The sequence below is a fragment of the Clinocottus analis genome, unplaced genomic scaffold (assembly GCF_023055335.1).
Source record: "Clinocottus analis isolate CAN_PGR_092001 unplaced genomic scaffold, fCliAna1.0.p SCAF_11, whole genome shotgun sequence".
In the NCBI taxonomy this organism is placed as follows: domain Eukaryota; kingdom Metazoa; phylum Chordata; class Actinopteri; order Perciformes; family Cottidae; genus Clinocottus; species Clinocottus analis.
The window spans coordinates 19,689,821-19,708,506 of record NW_027175832.1 but is presented as its reverse complement, the minus strand read 5'-3'; the positions used below and the strand labels follow the sequence as shown (position 1 = coordinate 19,708,506).

The window sequence follows — 18,686 nt, the reverse complement described above, 5'->3', positions numbered from 1 at the left end:
AGTGGAGAGGCAGGAGGACGTGGCAACGTTTGTTATTGATTAAAAGGCAGGAAGAACTTTCCATTCACAGCTAGTGATCAGTTACAGTTTGGTCAAGAATTTGTCAGTTTTTCCGTGTAAGGCCTAAAAAGAATTATGTGGATATTTCGAAAAATCCATTTCGTGGCCGTTCTTTTCTGCGTAGGCTGTTTTTTTTAGTTTTGTCGTAACCAATGCCACGTGTCTGATTCATTACCTTTTAATCAAACCTGTCGGGATGCGATCGTATTTCAGTTCAAGGCGGTTTCCGTTTGATAAAACAATAAATAAAACATCTGACCTCAATAAAGACACGTCTGAGTCAGAAGTCGCTGCTTCGCTGAGACCCCTCTCTGTGATAAGTGACCCTCTGGGACCGGCTTCATGAAATAAAAAGTGAGCAGTCGGGTCACGGCAGTTCACCAAACCTCTTCCCACGCTCGCTCTCCTCCCTCAAGGCAGCCGGAGGAGGACGAGAGAAAAACTACAAAAAAAAAGCATGGCTGCCAACTTGAGCTACACAACTTTTTGTTCTCCCTCTCCTTCAATGTCATGTTTTTACATTCTCTGTACACCTTGGCCTGTCGCCTGCCTGAATGCGGAGGCTGTGCACACACCCGTGTGTATGTGTTTGTGTGTGTGTGTGTGTGTGTGTGTGTGTGTGTTTGTGTACGTCTACGTGCATACGCCTCCGGCGCTGCCTGGCTTCCCCCGCTCTCCTTTTTCCAACCCGGTGTGTCAAAGTTTTGATTTCCCCTCGGCCCGTCTGGTAATTGAAAGCAGAGGCTAAGCCTGGAGGTGTGTTTTCCGTGCACTTGTCTTGGTGTCTCTGCACAGGGAGCGTGCACGTGTGTGTGTGTGTGTGTGTGTGTGTGTTGCTGGCGAGTGTGTACATCTTTGGCTTATGCATGTATGCATTTTTTTGTTTTTTTTTCAAGCATCTCTCCGCGTGTTCGGTTTGCAAGCAGCTTACCCGGCGTGTCCGGGCGAGACGCGGCTGGATGAATAAAACCCGTGCGCGCCGGGAGAGTCTCGTCAATCTCTGCTTCACATGGCGAGCCCGAGGCGCGGCCCGAGGCCGTCCGAGAAGTCTGACTGTTTATGAGGAGAAAAGTGTCCGAGGCGGTCAGAGAGGAGGGGAAACAACAAGTTACCGCACTTCAAGACACACAGTCAGGGCTGGGTTTTTTTTTACAAAGTCGTATAGACTCCTACGACAATTTCCTCATAAGCAGCTGTCCATCAAATATTTGCTTGAATCAAATAATACTTAATTAGCATGGGATGAAAGCCGCGGCGTGTTTTGACATATGTTCATGCCCACTGGCATGGCATGGAATAATCCTGTATTTACTTTCCTCGCCTCCTTGCCTTCCTCGTCCCCTCGACACCCCAAATCAATCTCAAATGTTTGCTTCATTTGCATTAATCTGGAGCCCTGGCGTTCCTCCTTTTCTCTTCCTCCGTCACCGAGTATGAGGAGCCGCCGACTTCCAGACCTTCCAATAAGTCGGCCTGAATATGCATCGAGCCGCGGGCGGTGATTTGTCGACGGCGACCTCGGTGCCGCCGTTTCATCTCGTTTCATCGGCCCCCCGCCGGCCGGCCGGACGATTCATTAACTATCTCATTGAAAGTCACATCCACGGCGCCATATGGAGACCTTATGAATTAGTCTGTTTCCGTGGAAGGTTTCATAGCATCCGTGATGATTTAGTAATATGAAGAATGCTCACGCTACATTCATTTGGATCTAATCTTTTTAAATTTTGAGGTACTTGTACCTCACTGTAGCATACTTAAACTCCTATTCCACCACACTTCAGATGGTAATCTTGTACTTTATCCTCCAGTTATCCGTTACCTCACTGTGTGTGATGTCACATCCTAGAAACTAGCGAGCTAGCGCTGCTGTTAGCTCCCCGCTGTAGCAAGCTAGCGCTGCTGCACATGACCTTCGTGTCCTCAACGCTAAGACCTAAATGATCTCAATCATGATGACTTCTTCTAAATTTATGCACCAAACGGGTTTAAATTTAAAAGCGGCGGCCATTTTGATACTTGATTTACGTTTTTAATAAAACAATACTAAAGCTACGGGTACAACGTGTAGGTACTGAGGGAACGCTGTTTGTGGTCGTTCAGGACGTGAAGGAAGTCTTTGTGTGAAGTCTGTGTTTTTGTGTGAAGTCTGTGTGTTGTCTTTGTGTGAAGTCTGTGTTTTTGTGTGAAGTCTGTGTGTTGTCTTTGTGTGAAGTCTGTGTGTTGTCTTTGTGTTGTCGTTACTCGTTGGCGTCTTCACGTCGAGAGCTGTCGTCGCCCTTCAGTAATAAATGCAGAGGGACCACAGCAGATCAATACGGTCAACTTTCCAATGGACAAACGAGGACACACACACACACACACACACACACACACACACACACCTTCTCAGTGGCTGGGCATTTACGGGTGACGGGGCCAGCAAATGGTCTATTTGTCCGGCAAACAAGGGAGTGTCATCACGGGTCCCCGCGGAGGGGGAAATGTCAAGATGCTAGCACGCTAACAGCCTCCTCCGGGCCCCCGCGGGGGAACGCTAGTTCGCTAACAGCTCGTGGCTTTACAGCCTATATTGGAAATCCATGCTCATCCATCATGGTTATCACACTGCTAGCGCTAGCGTGGAAAGCTGCACACGGCTAACGTTTCTGCGTGTGCGACCGGGGAGGACTGTTTGCTGCCGCTGTAACCGCAGGTCAACGTTAACGTTATGCTAATGCACAAAACATGAATAAATGAGCAGAATCAGAAGGGATGAACGGCCACAGAAGGAGCTAACATTTAATGTTGTGGGTTAAACGAACCAGCGATGGAAACGAAACGTGAGTTTACTTTAAAATGTGTCCTCCCTCGTTCAGGAGACAGCGGGGAGTCCTCTGGGCGGCAGCCAGCTGACCATGAACACGTCACTGGACGAACACGAGCGCCGCATCTCCCACTCCCTGTACGGTGGCCTGGAGGGCCTCGACGACAACCTGATGCCGCGGCAGAGCATGATGACGCGCACGATAGGTAAGACACAGTCCAGACTCCCCACTGCTGATGCTGGTGTGAGGTTCAGCTCAGTCTCACGCCATGACAGGTCCAACATGCTAACACCAACATGCTAACACCGGCGCTGGAATGACTTGACGCTTCACTACACACCTTAATAAATAGAAGAAAAAACAGATTAAAAGTTGTTTTTAGCTTCTATAGCAACTCCTCCAGCCTCATTATTCATCGCAACGTAACGAAAAGTACGAACTCTGTTTCCCTTTCATGCAAATCGGTCGACACTGACACGGTTTTGTTTTGTCTGAACGCACGCGCTGGGAGAAAAGAGAGAAGCTGTGAGTCATGACTGACAGATGGTGTGAAGAGGTGAAGCTGCAGCCCGGCGGCTGTGATCATCCACGCTGAACAAACACAGATAATAATAATAATAATAATAATAATAATAATAATAATGAGCAAGCGGGGTCACGGGAGGAGGAGGAGATTGTCGTTAAGACGACCAGAGGTCCAGCGCGTCTATTATGTGTGAAGTCACGATTACTATTTGTTTTATTTTAAGATTTAGTGGACGATTCATTGTTTGGTCTCTTCATTTAAGGTTTATTGTAAGCTTTGGAATTGTCTTTGTTAGTTTAAATACTAAATCTTATCAGTTTTTACCTTTCACACACAGATTTTCACAATGTTTGGTCATGGACATTTAGTCAAAAGTCATAGAAATTTGCTTGAAAGTCATGAAAAAAGTCATATTTATATATGTATATAGAAATAAAATAGCTCCCAACACACAGTGGTACCTCCACACGGTGCCACCAGCTGCATGCAGATAACACAGACAGTAAAGTAAAGAGACACCGCGACCAGGAGAGAAAAATCAGATTTAAATGACGGATTAAGTGCAAAAGTTGTGATTGGTGCCCGCCCCTCTGCCCTCAATCTCCTAAATACGGTCGTCAGCCGTCACCATGATGAAGAGGAGGAGGAAGAGGAGATTATAGGGAACACAGAGGTCCTCACCTTGACTGACCTCCGTGTAGTCGCAGCGTTTTGGGGAAATCAAACCGCCGTCATCCGAGGATTTATAAAACAAAAAAAATGGAGTGTCGGACACCATCACCTGCTGCTTTCTGACCCGAACCCGGCATGACATCACATGACCTCCTCCTGGATGCCGATTGGCCGCGCGCTCTGTGACAACGAACCCATCACCTGACACGAGACGCTTTGTCCCATGTTCTCTCTTTCCAATGCGCTCGACCTCGAGACCTCGTGGTTATGTCAAAGTGAGATTGGAGAGGTGTGTGTGTGTGTGTGTGTGTGTGTGTGTGTGTGTGTGTGTGTGTGTGTGTGTGGATTAACAGCTGTATTGGAACCGTTGTGTAATTTGCCACCGTGGGCCACCAGCAGGATGAAGGCCTTAAGCCTCCCCTGCAGGCCGCGCCTTACAGCTGTGTGAGTTATTACCTACACACACATGGTCGCACAACTCTCCTCGAGACCAGTAGAGTGACTTTCTGTATAATACAGCATATATATGTATATATTTATATATGTATAATGCCAATTATGTTGCTGCGCTCCACAGCAGTCTGGTGATTTATCATCTGAAGCAAACTTTCCCTCTGCTGGCCGCTGTGCTTCTTTATCTTTATCTTATAGATTTACTGGAGAGATACATTAAAGATGTGTTATATAAGTGCTGCAACGTATGAGGAATGTATTGATTATTATCTTTTTAATTCAACACTCTTCATTCTGTACGTAAATCTCTGAATACGGACTTTTTAAATCCCCAAAACTCGCTTCATGTGTAGATACAACACAAACTAGCAGAGACTCTTTGTGTGTCTGTGTGTGTGTGTCTGTGTGTGTGTGTCTGTGTGTGTGTGTGTGTGTGTGTGTGTGTGTGTGTGTAGTTTTGGGGGCAACCGAGCCATTTACTTGTGTTTGTGTGTGAAAAAGTGAGTGTGTGTCTTCAGCCCCTCCTGCGACATTTGTTTGTTTTTCGCTGATAATTTTTGAGTCCGTGTGAGTTCTCTCTCCCTCTCTCTCTCTCTCTCTCTCTCTTTCTCTCTCTCCCTGTGTGTGTGTCTCTCTCTCTCTCTCTCACACACACACACAGTTGTCTTGAATGAGTCTGTTCTCTCGTGGTGAAGGAGCCACTAAACATAAATCATGCATCAGGTTCATTTATTCTTAGAAGATGACATCATAGCGTGTGGCCGTGTGTGTGTGAGTGTGTGTGTGTGTGTGTGTTCGACCTCCGCGTCGCTCTCGGATCTCCGACCCGGTCGCCTCCGTCCGGCTCCCAGTATTCCCGGGACGAGAGAGAAAGAGACTTAATCATCCCTTCAGGCCGGCAGCTTGGGCGGCCGGCGGCTACGAGCAGATGATTATGCAAAGAGAAGAAGAAGAAGAACCTGAAAGAAAGATGATGTTTCCCGTTTCATTCTCAGGTGGTGGTGTGTGTGTGTGTGTGTGTGTGTGTGTGTGTGTGTGTGTGTGTGTGCCCTCTCCGTCCACATGGCAGTGCTTTGGTCGCTGCCTCTGGCTGCTGGCAGTAACACAAAGCTTCTCTTCTCTCCAGAGCAGCGAGGTGACAGACTCTCTGCCAGCTGATCGTCCTGCAGTGACTCACACTGACGAGATGCTCAGTGTCGCGCAGTGCACTGCTTAGGGAGATGGGATTAAGTGTGTGTGTGTGTGTGTGTGTGTGAGAGAGTGTGTGTGAAAGAAAGAAAGAAAGAGAGAGAGAGGACTTACTTGGACTCGCAAATTCTCAGCGATAACGTAGCAGGAGGGGCTGAAGACACACGCACACTCTTTCTCTCACACACACACAGACTCACACACACACACCGCTGTAACCGTTCAGTTGGTGCTGTGTTCACACACTTTTAGGCTTGCATTCAGCACACTCAGTGTGTGTGTGTGGTAAATTTTAATTCATACAACTTATTTAATAGCGTGTGGAGTTTGGATGAATGGGATTATGTCACCATTTCAGAGACAAAAGACACACACACACACACACACTTCATGGCACAAGACACATTGTTGTGGCGTTTCTTTCTCTTGCCTCAGATCCGGGTTCATCAGTAACAAACTGAGATGGTTTAGTAACTGAGTTCAGGCTGTAACTCCGACGTGTTCAAAGAGCCACCAACAAAGAGCCGTGACAGATGACTTTTTAAACTACACACACACAAACACACTCACACACACACACACTAACTCTCCCCCCTCCCTCCATTCAGCTCGTTCTCCTGGGTCATGAGAAAACAAGCAGCGGGCCGGGCTCCGACCACCGGGTCTCTGTCTTAAAGCCCTCCTCCCAGAGCTCGACACAAACGAACCTTTATGAAGCGGCTCCGGCCTCAAAACACGGATTAAAGACAAAGTCATGCGCTGAATATCAAGAGCTTTTATTTTGAAGTCTTTTCAGAAGCAGAGAAAGAAACTTTTGGGGTTTTTTCTCTCTCCCGCCTTTTATTAGTGAGCTTCACAGTTTGAATTAATCGTCGTGCTTTGACACAAGAACACCATTGTGTCCGCTGCCAAACGCCACAGTGTGAGGGTCCTGTCACAGTGTGAGGGTCCTGTCACAGTGTGAGGGTCCTGTCACAGTGTGAGGGTCCCGCCACAGTGTGAGGGTCCCGCCACAGTGTGAGGGTCCCGTCACAGTGTGAGGGTCCTGTCACAGTGTGAGGGTCCCGCCATAGTGTGAGGGTCCTGTCACAGTGTGAGGGTCCCGCCACAGTGTGAGGGTCCCGCCACAGTGTGAGGGTCCCGCCACAGTGTGAGGGTCCCGCCACAGTGTGAGGGTCCTGTTTCAGTGTGAGGGTCCTGTTTCAGTGTGAGGGTCCTGTCCCATCATAAAGTGAGGGTCCTGTCACAGTGTGAGGGTCCTGTCCCACCACAGTGTGAGGGTCCTGTCACAGTGTGAGGGTCCCGCCATAGTGTGAGGGTCCTGTCACAGTGTGAGGGTCCCGCCACAGTGTGAGGGTCCCGCCACAGTGTGAGGGTCCCGCCACAGTGTGAGGGTCCCGCCACAGTGTGAGGGTCCTGTTTCAGTGTGAGGGTCCTGTTTCAGTGTGAGGGTCCTGTCCCATCATAAAGTGAGGGTCCCGCCACAGTGTGAGGGTCCCGTCACGGTGTGAGGGTCCTCTAACAGTGTGAGGGTCCTCTAACAGTGTGAGGGTCCCGTCACAGTGTGAGGGTCCCGTCACAGTGTGAGGGTCTGATGAGCGCTTCCTGTCCTCAGGTCACTACCAGCTCTCTCCGACCGTCAACATGCCGCAGGACGACACGGTGATCATCGAGGACGACCGGCCGCTGCAGCCGCCTCACCTGTCTGACCAGTCCTCGTCCAGTTCCCGTGACGACGTGGGCTTCGCCGCCGACACGCCGCCGCTGCTGCCGCCGCCGCCCTGGGCCAAGGACACGCCCCCTCCGCCCTGGGCCAAGGACACGCCCCCTCCGCCCTGGGCCAAGGACACGCCCCCTCCATCCTGGGCCAAGGACACGCCCCCTCCATCCTGGGCCAAGGACACGCCCCCTCCCATTGACAGGTGGGTTAGGAACCGAACACAGAACAAAAGATCTGAACAAAATCTACACTGTGTGTGTGTGTCTCTTTCTCTTTCCTCTCTTTTTTGTCTCTTCCTCTATCCCTCTATATCTCTCTCTCCATCCCTCCTATCTATCTCCCTCTCTTTCTGTCTCTCTTTGTCTCTCTCTCTCTCCCTCTCTTCTATCTATCGTCTCTTTGATTTCGTTTTTTTTAATTTCCACTCTCTCTCTTCTCTCATTCCTCTTCTCTCTCTCTTTCTTTCTCTCTCTCTCTCTCTCTCTCTCTCTCTCTCTTTCTCTCTTTCTTTCTCTCTCTCTCTCTCCATGTTGTATCTCTTGTTCTCGTCCCTCGCGGCCTCGTCTCCAGCTCTGTTCTTTTGTTTGTTCTTCTTCCTCTTCTCCTTCCTCTTCCTCCACGTTGCTCTCTCTTTCATCTCTCGTCTTTCTCCACCTCTCATTATTCCTCCTCTCTGCCGCTCACCTTCTTCTCTCTGAAGCTCTCGTTTCCTCTTTTACGTTGTTCATCCTCTGAGCTTCTCCTCCTCCTTCCTCTCCTCTCTCTCCACCTCCTCACCGTCTTCCCATCTTCCGACTTTATTCTGTTTTTCCTCTTTCCTTTTTTCTTGCTTGCCGCTCTTCCAGCTCTCCCAATTCTTTTCTAGATTCTCTCCATCACTCGTTCACTTTAGTGAGTTCTCTCTCTTTGAACCGTATCGGCTCAACGAAGAGAGGGAAGAACTTTTTTCTTCCTCTTCCTCCTGCATTATCTCTTCATTTAAATTTAAGTTTTTTCTTCTATTCATCTGTTGTTATCCTTCCTTTTTATTTCTATAAAGCACTTTTTCCCTGTGACAATAAACTCAATCATCTCTTATTCCTCTTCCTCCTCCTCTTCCTCCTCTTCTTCCTCCAGCTCCTTGAATCCAGATGAAAACGACCCGGACGGTAATTTCCAGCGTGAGGGCTTCGGGCGTCAGAGCATGTCGGAGAAACGCAGCAAGCAGTTCGGAGGCGACGCCTCGCAGCTCGACGTCCTCAAGACGCGCAAGTCCAAGAGCATGGATCTAGGTACGGCCTTCAAAATAAAAGCCAAACAACAACAAAACCACTGCAGGTGACTTCAGTCAGACTTCATGAACGAAGGCGTTATCCACGTCAGGTAGAGGAGGTTGATAGAAGCATTCACATATTTAACCTTTTGTAAACCGTGTAAAAATCCTCCCACGGCCATTTTAAGTCCCAGCATGCCCCATTCAGACAATCTTTTGGCATTAAATACGTAATTTTTCTCATTTTTGAACCGAACGACACCGTTTTTTGACTGAAACTCCTTCCTAACAGACCAAGACATTGTTTTATTGTGATTTTTGTTGCAGATTCTGATTCTTTAGGTCCTAATCTTTCCAAAAAGGTGTCTTATTGACGCTCCAGGAGGCTTTTTTGGAGAATCGGGCTCATATCATGCTGGATGTTCATAGTTACCATCAAAATATCTTTTAAAAGTATTTTCTTTTTTTTGCAGATATACATTTTTTCTTTGGTGAACAAATACATACAATAGACACAAGTATTGTAATTAATTTGGGGTTCCTACGACGACTCAAACACAGGGAAAAGAGGTCTGGAGACAACATTGGTTCCATAGTTTTTAACGGGTTAACGATCTTCGGCTCCGTCGTGAAACCTCTTTTCCAACAGGATCTGATTTCCTGCTCTTATCTCTGCATGCTTCTCTTCTACTTCAATGTATTCCACCCTCTTTCCTCTGCGTCTCCCGCCCCAAAGTCAAGAACGTCGCCGCGTCGATTCACCTTGAGGACGACCTCTGCAAAAAAAAAAAAAAAACGCCGCTGATTGCTTCGGCCTCTCTCTCTCTCTCCTCGCTCTCTCTCACCAGTAATCACATCTAATCTCCCCGACCAGATTGCCGCTCTGCGCCGTGTTGATATCACAACAAGTCTGATTGCTATCCTCTTTCCATCCACTTCCCCTCCTCCACCTTCTGCCTCCGCCTCCTCGCGGTGCATTGCATGGCGGCCGATGCTAATTGATCCGTGTGTCGTGTGATTGTCTGCTACCTGGATGCCGCATGTGGAATGTCATTTTTGCACTAACCCGAGCCCCAAATGTTTTTGTACCCCCCTCCCCTCCCCCTTCTTTTTTCCTCGCCCCTTCCTTTTTAACAGTAGCCGACGAGATTAACCTCACCCCTCGACCCTCGACCGACGCAGGTAAGGCCCTGAGAGAGAGAAAAGGTGGAGCGGAGCGCTCGTTTTCATCACCATCAGCGTCACTTAGTCTTTTCTTCTGGTGGTGCACATGTGAGGCCCGGGACGAGGGGGTTAAGTGGGTTACGCTGAGTGAAAGCCGTCCAGGAGATGTGATTCTTTCACAAAGTACTGCTGCTTTACCGCGTTGTACCACACGGTATTTTATTATCCCGTCACATTTAGTGCATTCCCGACTTATACGCCGTCATTCATCCAGCAAAGGAGGAATTACCTGCACCCTTATTGAATAATCCTGCATAATGTTCATTCCTACAGTTTTATTCAATCAGTAAAGCGCTGCTGCTCTGAGAAATACTGCTTTCATGCTGTATTTTTAAAACGTAGAGTGTTTGGAAGAAGAGTGGTGGGAGGTATTCATCACAGTACTTTGCTCCCGCGCTGCTACTTCCTGTTCCTCTAGACTTTGGCAAACTCTCCCTTGTTGAAGCCCCCGTCAATGAACGACGACACTTGAAACCTGCAGGTGTTTCAAATTAAAAGCGCACTGGGAGAAGGAGGTGGACTGCGTCCCCGTGAGCCGCTGACGGGCTTTAATTTGAAATATCTCTGCGGGAAGCGTTGAGTCAGTAACGGGAGAGTCGGACAGAAACATGCTGTGGAAATAAACATGAGCAAGAAAACCGGTGGATATAGAGAATGCTGAGTTTGCTTTAACAGCAAACGTGCTTTGACAGCGAAAAAGCTGGCTCTTCCACCGAAATATTAGGAAGCACACTTACACAATTTGGATAAATTACAAATAAAACCCGGTGTTCAATATTCGACTGTTTGCAGACGATGTGAGAGTGTTTGTGCTGAGTGTTGCATTTTTTGTGAATGAATGCCGTTGATGTAGTTAATCCTTTGCCCTCAGCACCTTTTCTAACTAATCAAAAGTCCACATAGTTTCATAAAGTTCACAAATAGATGCAGGAGGCGGCCATTTTTAACTGTTTACTTGCTGAAACCCACCTAAAATATGAATTATGTGTTTTTCTACACGAACATCTTGATTCACTGGACTTTTAGCACTTTTTGGGTTTGTAAGAGATTTGTTTACGTTTCCTATGAATCATAACTCTTTGGACTGTCTTAAACCACCAAGATATACATGTAAGCATTTTGAAAAAGCGCGAGGTTGTCAGTTAAAACCCCGTCTGTCCTCCACATCATCCCACATCTCCAGTCCGTGCTTTCTTTCTGCCTTTCACTCTTCTGTATGAAGATACCCATTGGACCGTTGCTTACTCACTTCAGGGACCTGCTGTAACTCTTTGTGTCTGCAGAGTAACACGAGTGCAAAAACCACAACCTGCTTCCACGGCTTTGTCTTGACTCATGAGCGGCGAAAGCGAACGGCCATGAAGCGACCGCCGCTCATCTGCAAAACAGAACCTCGTAGCAGAGTTGCAGACGACGTTTCAGAGGCTTTCATCCCGCTCCGCCCTCTGCGCCTCTTTCTGGTGGAGCGCTCGCTCTTCGACAAAAAAGACAAATTAGCCGAACAGAGCGAAGCCTCCGCCGTCCTCGCCGCAGTTTGAGGTCGCTGCCCGACACGCGGCAGAAAGCCGCCGCTGACTGCAGATTTGATTTGTCTTCTCTTTTTTTGCCTCGGATGCGGCTGTAGCACTAATTGTTTTGTGTGTGTGTGTGTGTGTCAGAAGTGTACATGTGTTCACGTGTTTGCGTGGAGGGAGAACGCGCTCCGTCCTCGGTTAAGGCTGCGAGCTGACAGCGAGGCCATCCGTCATTGTCAGCTCTCGCGTGTCGAAGGCCTCTGATATCGGCGACTTGGACAATAAGGACGGATCCTGCGGAGGGGGGAGGGAGTGTGTTGAGAAGAGAGGTGAGAGGGTTGGAGTGTAAGATGGAGACCGACTCGTGAACTCACTTAATAGTGGAGACAAAAGTGCTGCAAAGACGTGACGGAAGAGAGGCCTCGTGGGAAAAGCATCATGGATATCTCCTTTGGTATTTACAATACTTAAATATATATTTACAAGCCCGTTTGTGGGGGGATTGTTTGCAGCTTTTCGGGTCATGATGTCTTGAGGAGAAGGAGGAGACTGTGTTTTACGCACAAGTGTGTTGCGCGGTTACGCAATGCGACGATGAAAAGTTAGCACTCGTTCTCTCCTGAACTCTACGAAATCTCTTAAATCTCAAAACCAAACTAGACAAAACCTAAAACACAGCTCCGAGGCAGACAGTCGGACTCGCTGTCGAAACGAGACTACCACTACCGCTTTGGTCCACAGGAGGCGCCAACGTGAACGTTCCTCGTCGCAGCTTTAGAGAATGTGCTTCATTTTAGTCTGAAATTCGATTGATCCGTTTATTGAAATGAATGAAATGTCTCGTCACACCGACAGTAGCTGATTGAAAGTGTATTCCGTGTGAATTTTGGATCTCACAGCCATTCAATGTGTGTTGTGGGCTAATAGATTTAAAGTGTCCTCGGTTCATTTTCACTTAGTGGGAGGCCCAACTCCCACAGTGAATAGAAACGACCCGTGGTCCATTTCCCAGAGCCTAAACACCCCGTCCCGCTGAAACCGCCGCCCGTGACGGCTCCGAGGCCGTCCCCCGTGTCCTGAGCCGCGATTGGCCGAGACGCTTATTGACACAGGCCAGCGCCACATGTTGGACGAGGACGCGGCGGCGTCCAGAACTTCATGCGGACGACGTCGAAAGTCCCGCTGGACGCGCTGAACAGAAGCCGCTCAAAAAGCAAGAGAGGATTCAACTTCTGGAACGTCACGAGACGACCGACGCCCTCATGTACGAGCCTTCTTTCCCCCTTGTGAATGTATATAAATATATATATTGAGGGGAAGGTAATCGCCACCCGGAGCTTTGTCACACGTCAACACCACGAGTGTCGCTCTGTGCAAACACAACCGGCACAGATTACGCATAAAAACGGGCTGACTGGTTGCCAGATTGGAAATAATCCTTTAAAAATAAAAAATGCAAACAAACGGACACTTTTTGTACGTATTGCATTGCAAATATCCCCGAGTGAACCCTGTGTGCAGGTGACGAGCTCCATGTCATCACCAGGTTGTTGGAAAGTCTCTGAAAAAGACAATAAGTTAGTTTTTTTGCATCCCTTTTGTCTTTATTCTTTCAGTCTCACTGCAAAGAAGAAGCTTGTTTTTTAGCTCGCGTCCAGACTTGTTGTTTGAGGTTATTTGAATATATTTTTATTCTAATTGTTGAAAGAAAACTGACTGCATTAAGTTGTCAACGCAGGGATGCAACGTGAGTAAAATACGTCCGTGACTCAGGACGCAAATCCACAAAAATGTGTCGCCGACATCGAGATATTTTCCGGCGCTGTAGCTTTGAATGAAAGTTCCTCAAACGGTCAAAGTTTCCGTCTTTGACATTTATTTGTTCCGTCCTCTCATGCCTGGTTTCACTTCCCGTCTGCTCTTTTCCTCACTTCCTTCTTTCTCTTTTCATTCATCTCCTCCCTCGTGTTAATCTATCAGGCCGTGTGTGTGTGTGTGTGTGTGTCTGTGTGTGTGTCTGTGTGTGTGTGTTCTGCAGCCATCTGCTCCGGCAGCCATAAAGTGACACCACCCCAAGAGATTACGACTCCTCCATTTACCTTCGTGCCTCCTCTCCTCACCTCTCTGCATGCATTAGCCGCCCAGCGCGCTGAGAGGCGTCGTATGGGAACGCACATTACGCCGCACCCGCACACATCCTCTTTACTTTAATTAAACTGTCATGTTTCTCCTATTTTGCTGATGGTTATTTTCATTCGGGGCCACGTCTCGTAATTGATTTTGTCGCCAGTCTGGAGGAATGTTACACACACACACACACACACACACACACACACACACACACACACTCTCTCTCAATCGATCAGCCTCCTTTCTGGTTTAAATGCGCTGTTGTCAGAGGCTGATTGAGGCGGAGACCTTGTTCAGGTAGAGCAGGTGTTTCTTCTTCCTCCTTGTGGCTACTCCATCAGACTGACGGCTCCAAATTTATTTTTTTTGACATGTTCAGATTGTATCGAGATTGATTTTAGAATTAAAAAAACACAAAATCTGACTTTTTTAAATTTTTCCAAGCCGCATCTCCAGGTGTTTTTTTTTCTACAGATGCTTCTATTGGATGTCATAGTTCTACATGTTTGGTTCACCGACTGTTCAAGCGTCTGAGGAGCTTTTCTGCAGAATGAAGCAGGTCTAAAATTTGCAATTTTAAATCAATGATGCACAAACTGAGAAGTTGCAGGTCGCAGCCTGATCGCGATGTGCGTTCCTCGTTGTCGCCGTGTGTGCTAGTCACATCTCCGGTGGACGTTTCACCTTGAGGTCGGCTGCAGTAAAGTAAATCCCAGAATCCGCGACACAAAAAGCCACAAAATGCACGAACACGACTTCCACTGCGACGCCTCCGAGCTCAGGCGACTGCATCAACAGGGTACTCATGGCGCCTCTGCATCTTCCCCATCAGGTTCCTCCACCAGGGACGTGGGGCCGTCGCTCGGCCTGAAGAAGTCCAGCTCGCTGGAGAGCCTCCAGACGGCCGTCGCGGAGGTGACGCTCAACGGGGACCACCCCTTCCACAGGCCACGCCCCCGCATCATCCGGGGGCGGGGCTGCAACGAGAGCTTCCGGGCGGCCATCGACAAATCCTACGACCGACCGGCCGTCGCCACGGAAGAAGACGACGAGGGCATGGAGACACGTAAGACAGGCAACAAGTTAACGTCCTGTTTCTGAAGAGCCGGCAGGTTTCATCCCCAAAATGGCCGCCGGGGTCAGTGTCCTTTTTTTTTTTAGCGAGGCCACTTCAACCTCAGGCACTCTTGGACTTCCGTAGCATGTCTCGACCGATTTAAAAGTGTTCATCGGTGTTGCATTTGAGACTAAAGCTTGGATGTGGCTTCTGTACTCGTGCATGGGGCTGACTAACGCTTGGTGTCTGGCAGCTGGTTGCAGCAGCTCGTTGACTCGTGAGGACGTGACTATCCACCGCATCAGAAGTCGGGACGCACGCCGTGAAAATCAGGCGTTTTTTTCAGAGTTGGGAGCTAAAAGGAGCGTCTCGTTGGGGGGATGGGTCGCGCTGTCTGCACCAAACAACAATATCTTATATATTTTCTATATTAAGGAGCAGTAGTCCACTTGGTTGCACCGTTACATCCTATGCACTGGACCTTCAAGGCTTCCTTTTGAGGTTAAATTTGAGGTTTCCACGATACACAAAGCACAATCTCCAAAACAGTTTTCTTTCCTCTTTAGTTCCACAAAAGCAACCTCTTTCAGAGCGTGACGCTATAATCTTTAATCTCCTTTTGATAGCCCAAATAATCCGATGTCAACTTTCTGACGTTAATCTCACATTTAGCCGGCGTAATGTGCCCTAATACCATCGAATGGTAATTTTACAAGACGGGGTCTAATGGACTCTAAAGATCTCTATCCGTGATGTGTGATTATTAGAAGGGCCTCTTCTGCACTTGAGTGACATGACGGCACATTTATGAGACGTATAGATTTTCTTTTATGAGGTTTATGGATTTTCATGTATGTTACAGCTCTACTTGGTTTAAAAAACACATGTTCTCCGTCTCCCACGCGCTTCTTCTCCGTGTTTCCAACCTCTTTCATGTCCTCTCTCCAGTGGAGGAGGACACGGAGGAGAGCTCGCGGTCGGGGAGAGACTCGGTGTCCACGGTGGCCGACCAGACGCCGCTGACGGGCAACGGCGAGAAGCCCCTGGTCAACGGCACCAATCGCACCAAAGAGGAGAAGAAGAAGGACAAGGACAAGGGAGGGAAGGAGAAGAAGAAGCAGGAGGGAGGGAAGGAGAAGGACAAGGAGAAGGAGAAGGGGAAAGCCAAGAAGGGCATGCTGAAGGGACTCGGGGACATGTTCAGGTAAGACTTGTTCACCAAAGTTAAGCCCTCAGAGAAGTTTCTGCAATCTTCTGAGCCTCATGAATTCTCATTCATGATGTCTCCTTCACCCCTGATGTCAATTTTACATTTTTAACAACACAATTCAACCACAAGTATTAACATAAACCATAAATATGACTTGAACTTTGGGGAATCTGGCTCATATCATGCTGGATGTTCATACTTGAGATGAAAATATCTTTTAAAAGTAATTTTTTTTTGGCAGATGTACATTTTTTCTTAAGACTTTGCTGAACAAATACAAACAATAAACACAAGTGTTGTAATTAATTTGGGGTTCCTACGACAAACGTAAGTGCAGAGCATGCACGGCAGCTCCTGTTGTGTGTCCGTCAGCACGAGGACGGCCTGTCGTATTCTTATGGAAAGGGAACATTAACCACGTCTACGTGTGCATTGAGCTTCTAGAGATTCAGTCTGCCAAACGCTAATTAGTCCCCAGAAAACTTGACCTTTCTGTGGTTTATTTTCCCGTTATTAACTCCGTCTCTGCAGCTTTTTTCACCTGCCAAACAACCCCTTCAAGCCCAGCTGACGGGCTGCGTTCTCCACACACACTCGTCCCATTAGTGTGCAGTCCGTTCATTTCCTCCCGTTAGCTTTTTGGTGCCGAGGTCGACACTTTCTTTCCGATTGGTGGGTTGAACTCTCCGGAGGAGGGAGGCCGGCCGGTAATACAGCTGTATATCATATTAGGCAAAGTGGTCGTGACAGGGAAGGGAAAACAGTGACTCTTCTCTGAGCGAGGACGGTAATGAGGTCCTCAGAGATGGAGAGATGGAGGTGGAGAGAAGGGAGGAGCAGCTGGGCTGAGGATAAGTAAGACCTTGTAAGAGAAGGAGGGATGCACAGCCAGACGTCACAATGCATCTGGATTAAACTTATTTAATGTCCTATTAGAGCGTCCACGTTTGTATCCTTGACCCTGGAAATGTCAATTTAGTGAAATATCCTCCACTCGAGCTTCTTCACGGGTCTTTTCAGTCTTCATCAGCTGACAGACTTAACTGGAAAAGCTCCAGAAAAAGCTTTCAGAGCTCTCAAACACACAGAGAGAGCACTCAGGGGGGGATGACATCATGAAATATGACGACGGATATTCAGTAGAAAACCTCAATAGAAGCTTTGAAATAAGATTTTAAAAAACTAATTTGGTCTCGCCCTCGTTTGAAGAAGTACACATGATTATTTATTCATGAGAACATCAACATGTCTGAACACTAAAACACTCTCTAATAACTAGAAACCGCCTCTCAGACGCCTCACTGGCCTCCGAGCCGCCGCGCTGCTGTTTTATTCATCGTGTTTTGCGACGTCAAACGTCAGAACCTTTCAGGAGCGATTTTGGAGAATAAAGACTCAGTGAAGGAGTCTTTGTGCACCGCGAGGAGCTCAGAGCGAGAGGTTTGTCCCTCGGGGAGGAGGAGGGAGGAAGAGGAGGAGGGAGGAAGAGGGAGGAAGAGGAGGGAGGAAGAGGAGGAGGGAGGAAGAGGAGGAAGGAGGAGGAGGTTGAAGCCAGTAGAGCTCTGAGTCAAACAGGTGGGATCGCTTCAAATGACAGCAGCTTTACTTCTGGGGGATGACATCATTTATTTATATATGTGTATATATATGTGTATATATGTGTGTGTGTGTGTGTGTGTGTATGTATGTGTGTATATATATATATATATATATATATATATATATATATAAATATATATATATATATATATATATATTTATATATTTATATATATATATATATATATATATATTTATATATTTATATATATATATATATATATATATATATATATATATTTGAAAGGCAGAACTTCCTGTGATGAACCTGTGTGTGTGTGTGTGTGTGTGTGTGTGTGTGTGTGAGACACCACAGTGTTTGATTGACAGGTGATGAGAGCGAGCAGCCGTGAGTTCGTTCCCAAAACATAAAGAGAAGTTGAGCAGAATCTACATGTTTGTCACCACGAGAGGAAACAGAGAGCTGACTGTGATGTGAGCAAGTTCCATCCCCGAGTGGCTTTTCACAACGTGGAGAGCTCCAACGAGTGTCACGCTTTAGTGTGTGTGTGTGTGTGTGTGTGTGTGTGTGTGTGTGTGTGTGTGTGTGTGTGTGTGAGAGAGAGTGTCAGGGAGAGCTTGTACTTGTGTACAGTGTGTCTTTGCATGTAGGAGGGGTGAATCAGGAGTGGGAGGCCTGGAGAAGTCAGGAGTGTGTGTGTGTGTGTGTGTGTGTGTGTGTGTGTGTGTGTGTGGAGATTGTATGTGTGTGTGTGTGATCAACAGAGCTGCCACTGCCTGACCCTCTCATGTCTCGAAGGCCTCACACTTCGTCCCAATCAAAGCCTCATTACCATCAACCACTGCCAACAGAGCGCCTGCCAACTCCATCCATCTCTCTCTCTCTCTCTCTCTCTCTCTCTCTCTCTCTCTCTCTCTCTCTTCCCCTCTCTATCCATCTCTCTCTCTCTCTCCCCCCTCCTCCTCTTCCTCCTCTTCCAGTCTGTTGGTTTGGCACCGGCGATGACGGTCGCTGCCCAGAAATTCGAGGGCTACGCTAATTTTTGCAGTGGTTGTGTGTGCGTGTGTGTGTGTGTGTGTGTGTGTTTTTGGACATGAACAAGTGAACAAGCCAGAACATGAAGAAGGCTCCTCGCTCTGTGGCCTCGAGGCCTTCGTCCTCCAGCTGCCGGCCTCCTCTTCACTCTGAGCTGCTGTGTTTTCCCGGCGCTTCGTTCTGTCAATCTCTAAAAGTCTGCCCAAAAAGTTCCCCCTGGACTTGAGGGGGAACTGATGAGATTTTTGGAGGTCAAAGGTCATGAAACACGTTTATA

General features: G+C 47.8%; 1 protein-coding gene across 4 annotated transcripts in view; it reads left to right on the top strand.

Annotated features, from left to right (window-relative positions):
• pard3ab (par-3 family cell polarity regulator alpha, b) overlaps positions 1-18,686 on the top strand; it is a 165,834-nt gene that overhangs the window by 89,848 nt on the left and 57,300 nt on the right. For 3 of the 4 annotated variants that reach the window (XM_068566323.1, XM_068566315.1, XM_068566296.1), the window contains 6 exons: positions 2,919-3,072; positions 7,322-7,628; positions 8,543-8,697; positions 9,816-9,860; positions 14,379-14,612; positions 15,552-15,807. In XM_068566323.1, the coding sequence (XP_068422424.1) occupies positions 2,919-3,072; positions 7,322-7,628; positions 8,543-8,697; positions 9,816-9,860; positions 14,379-14,612; positions 15,552-15,807 (1,151 nt within the window). The remainder of the gene's footprint in view (positions 1-2,918; positions 3,073-7,321; positions 7,629-8,542; positions 8,698-9,815; positions 9,861-14,378; positions 14,613-15,551; positions 15,808-18,686) is intronic. The other variant, XM_068566306.1, reaches the window with a different exon arrangement.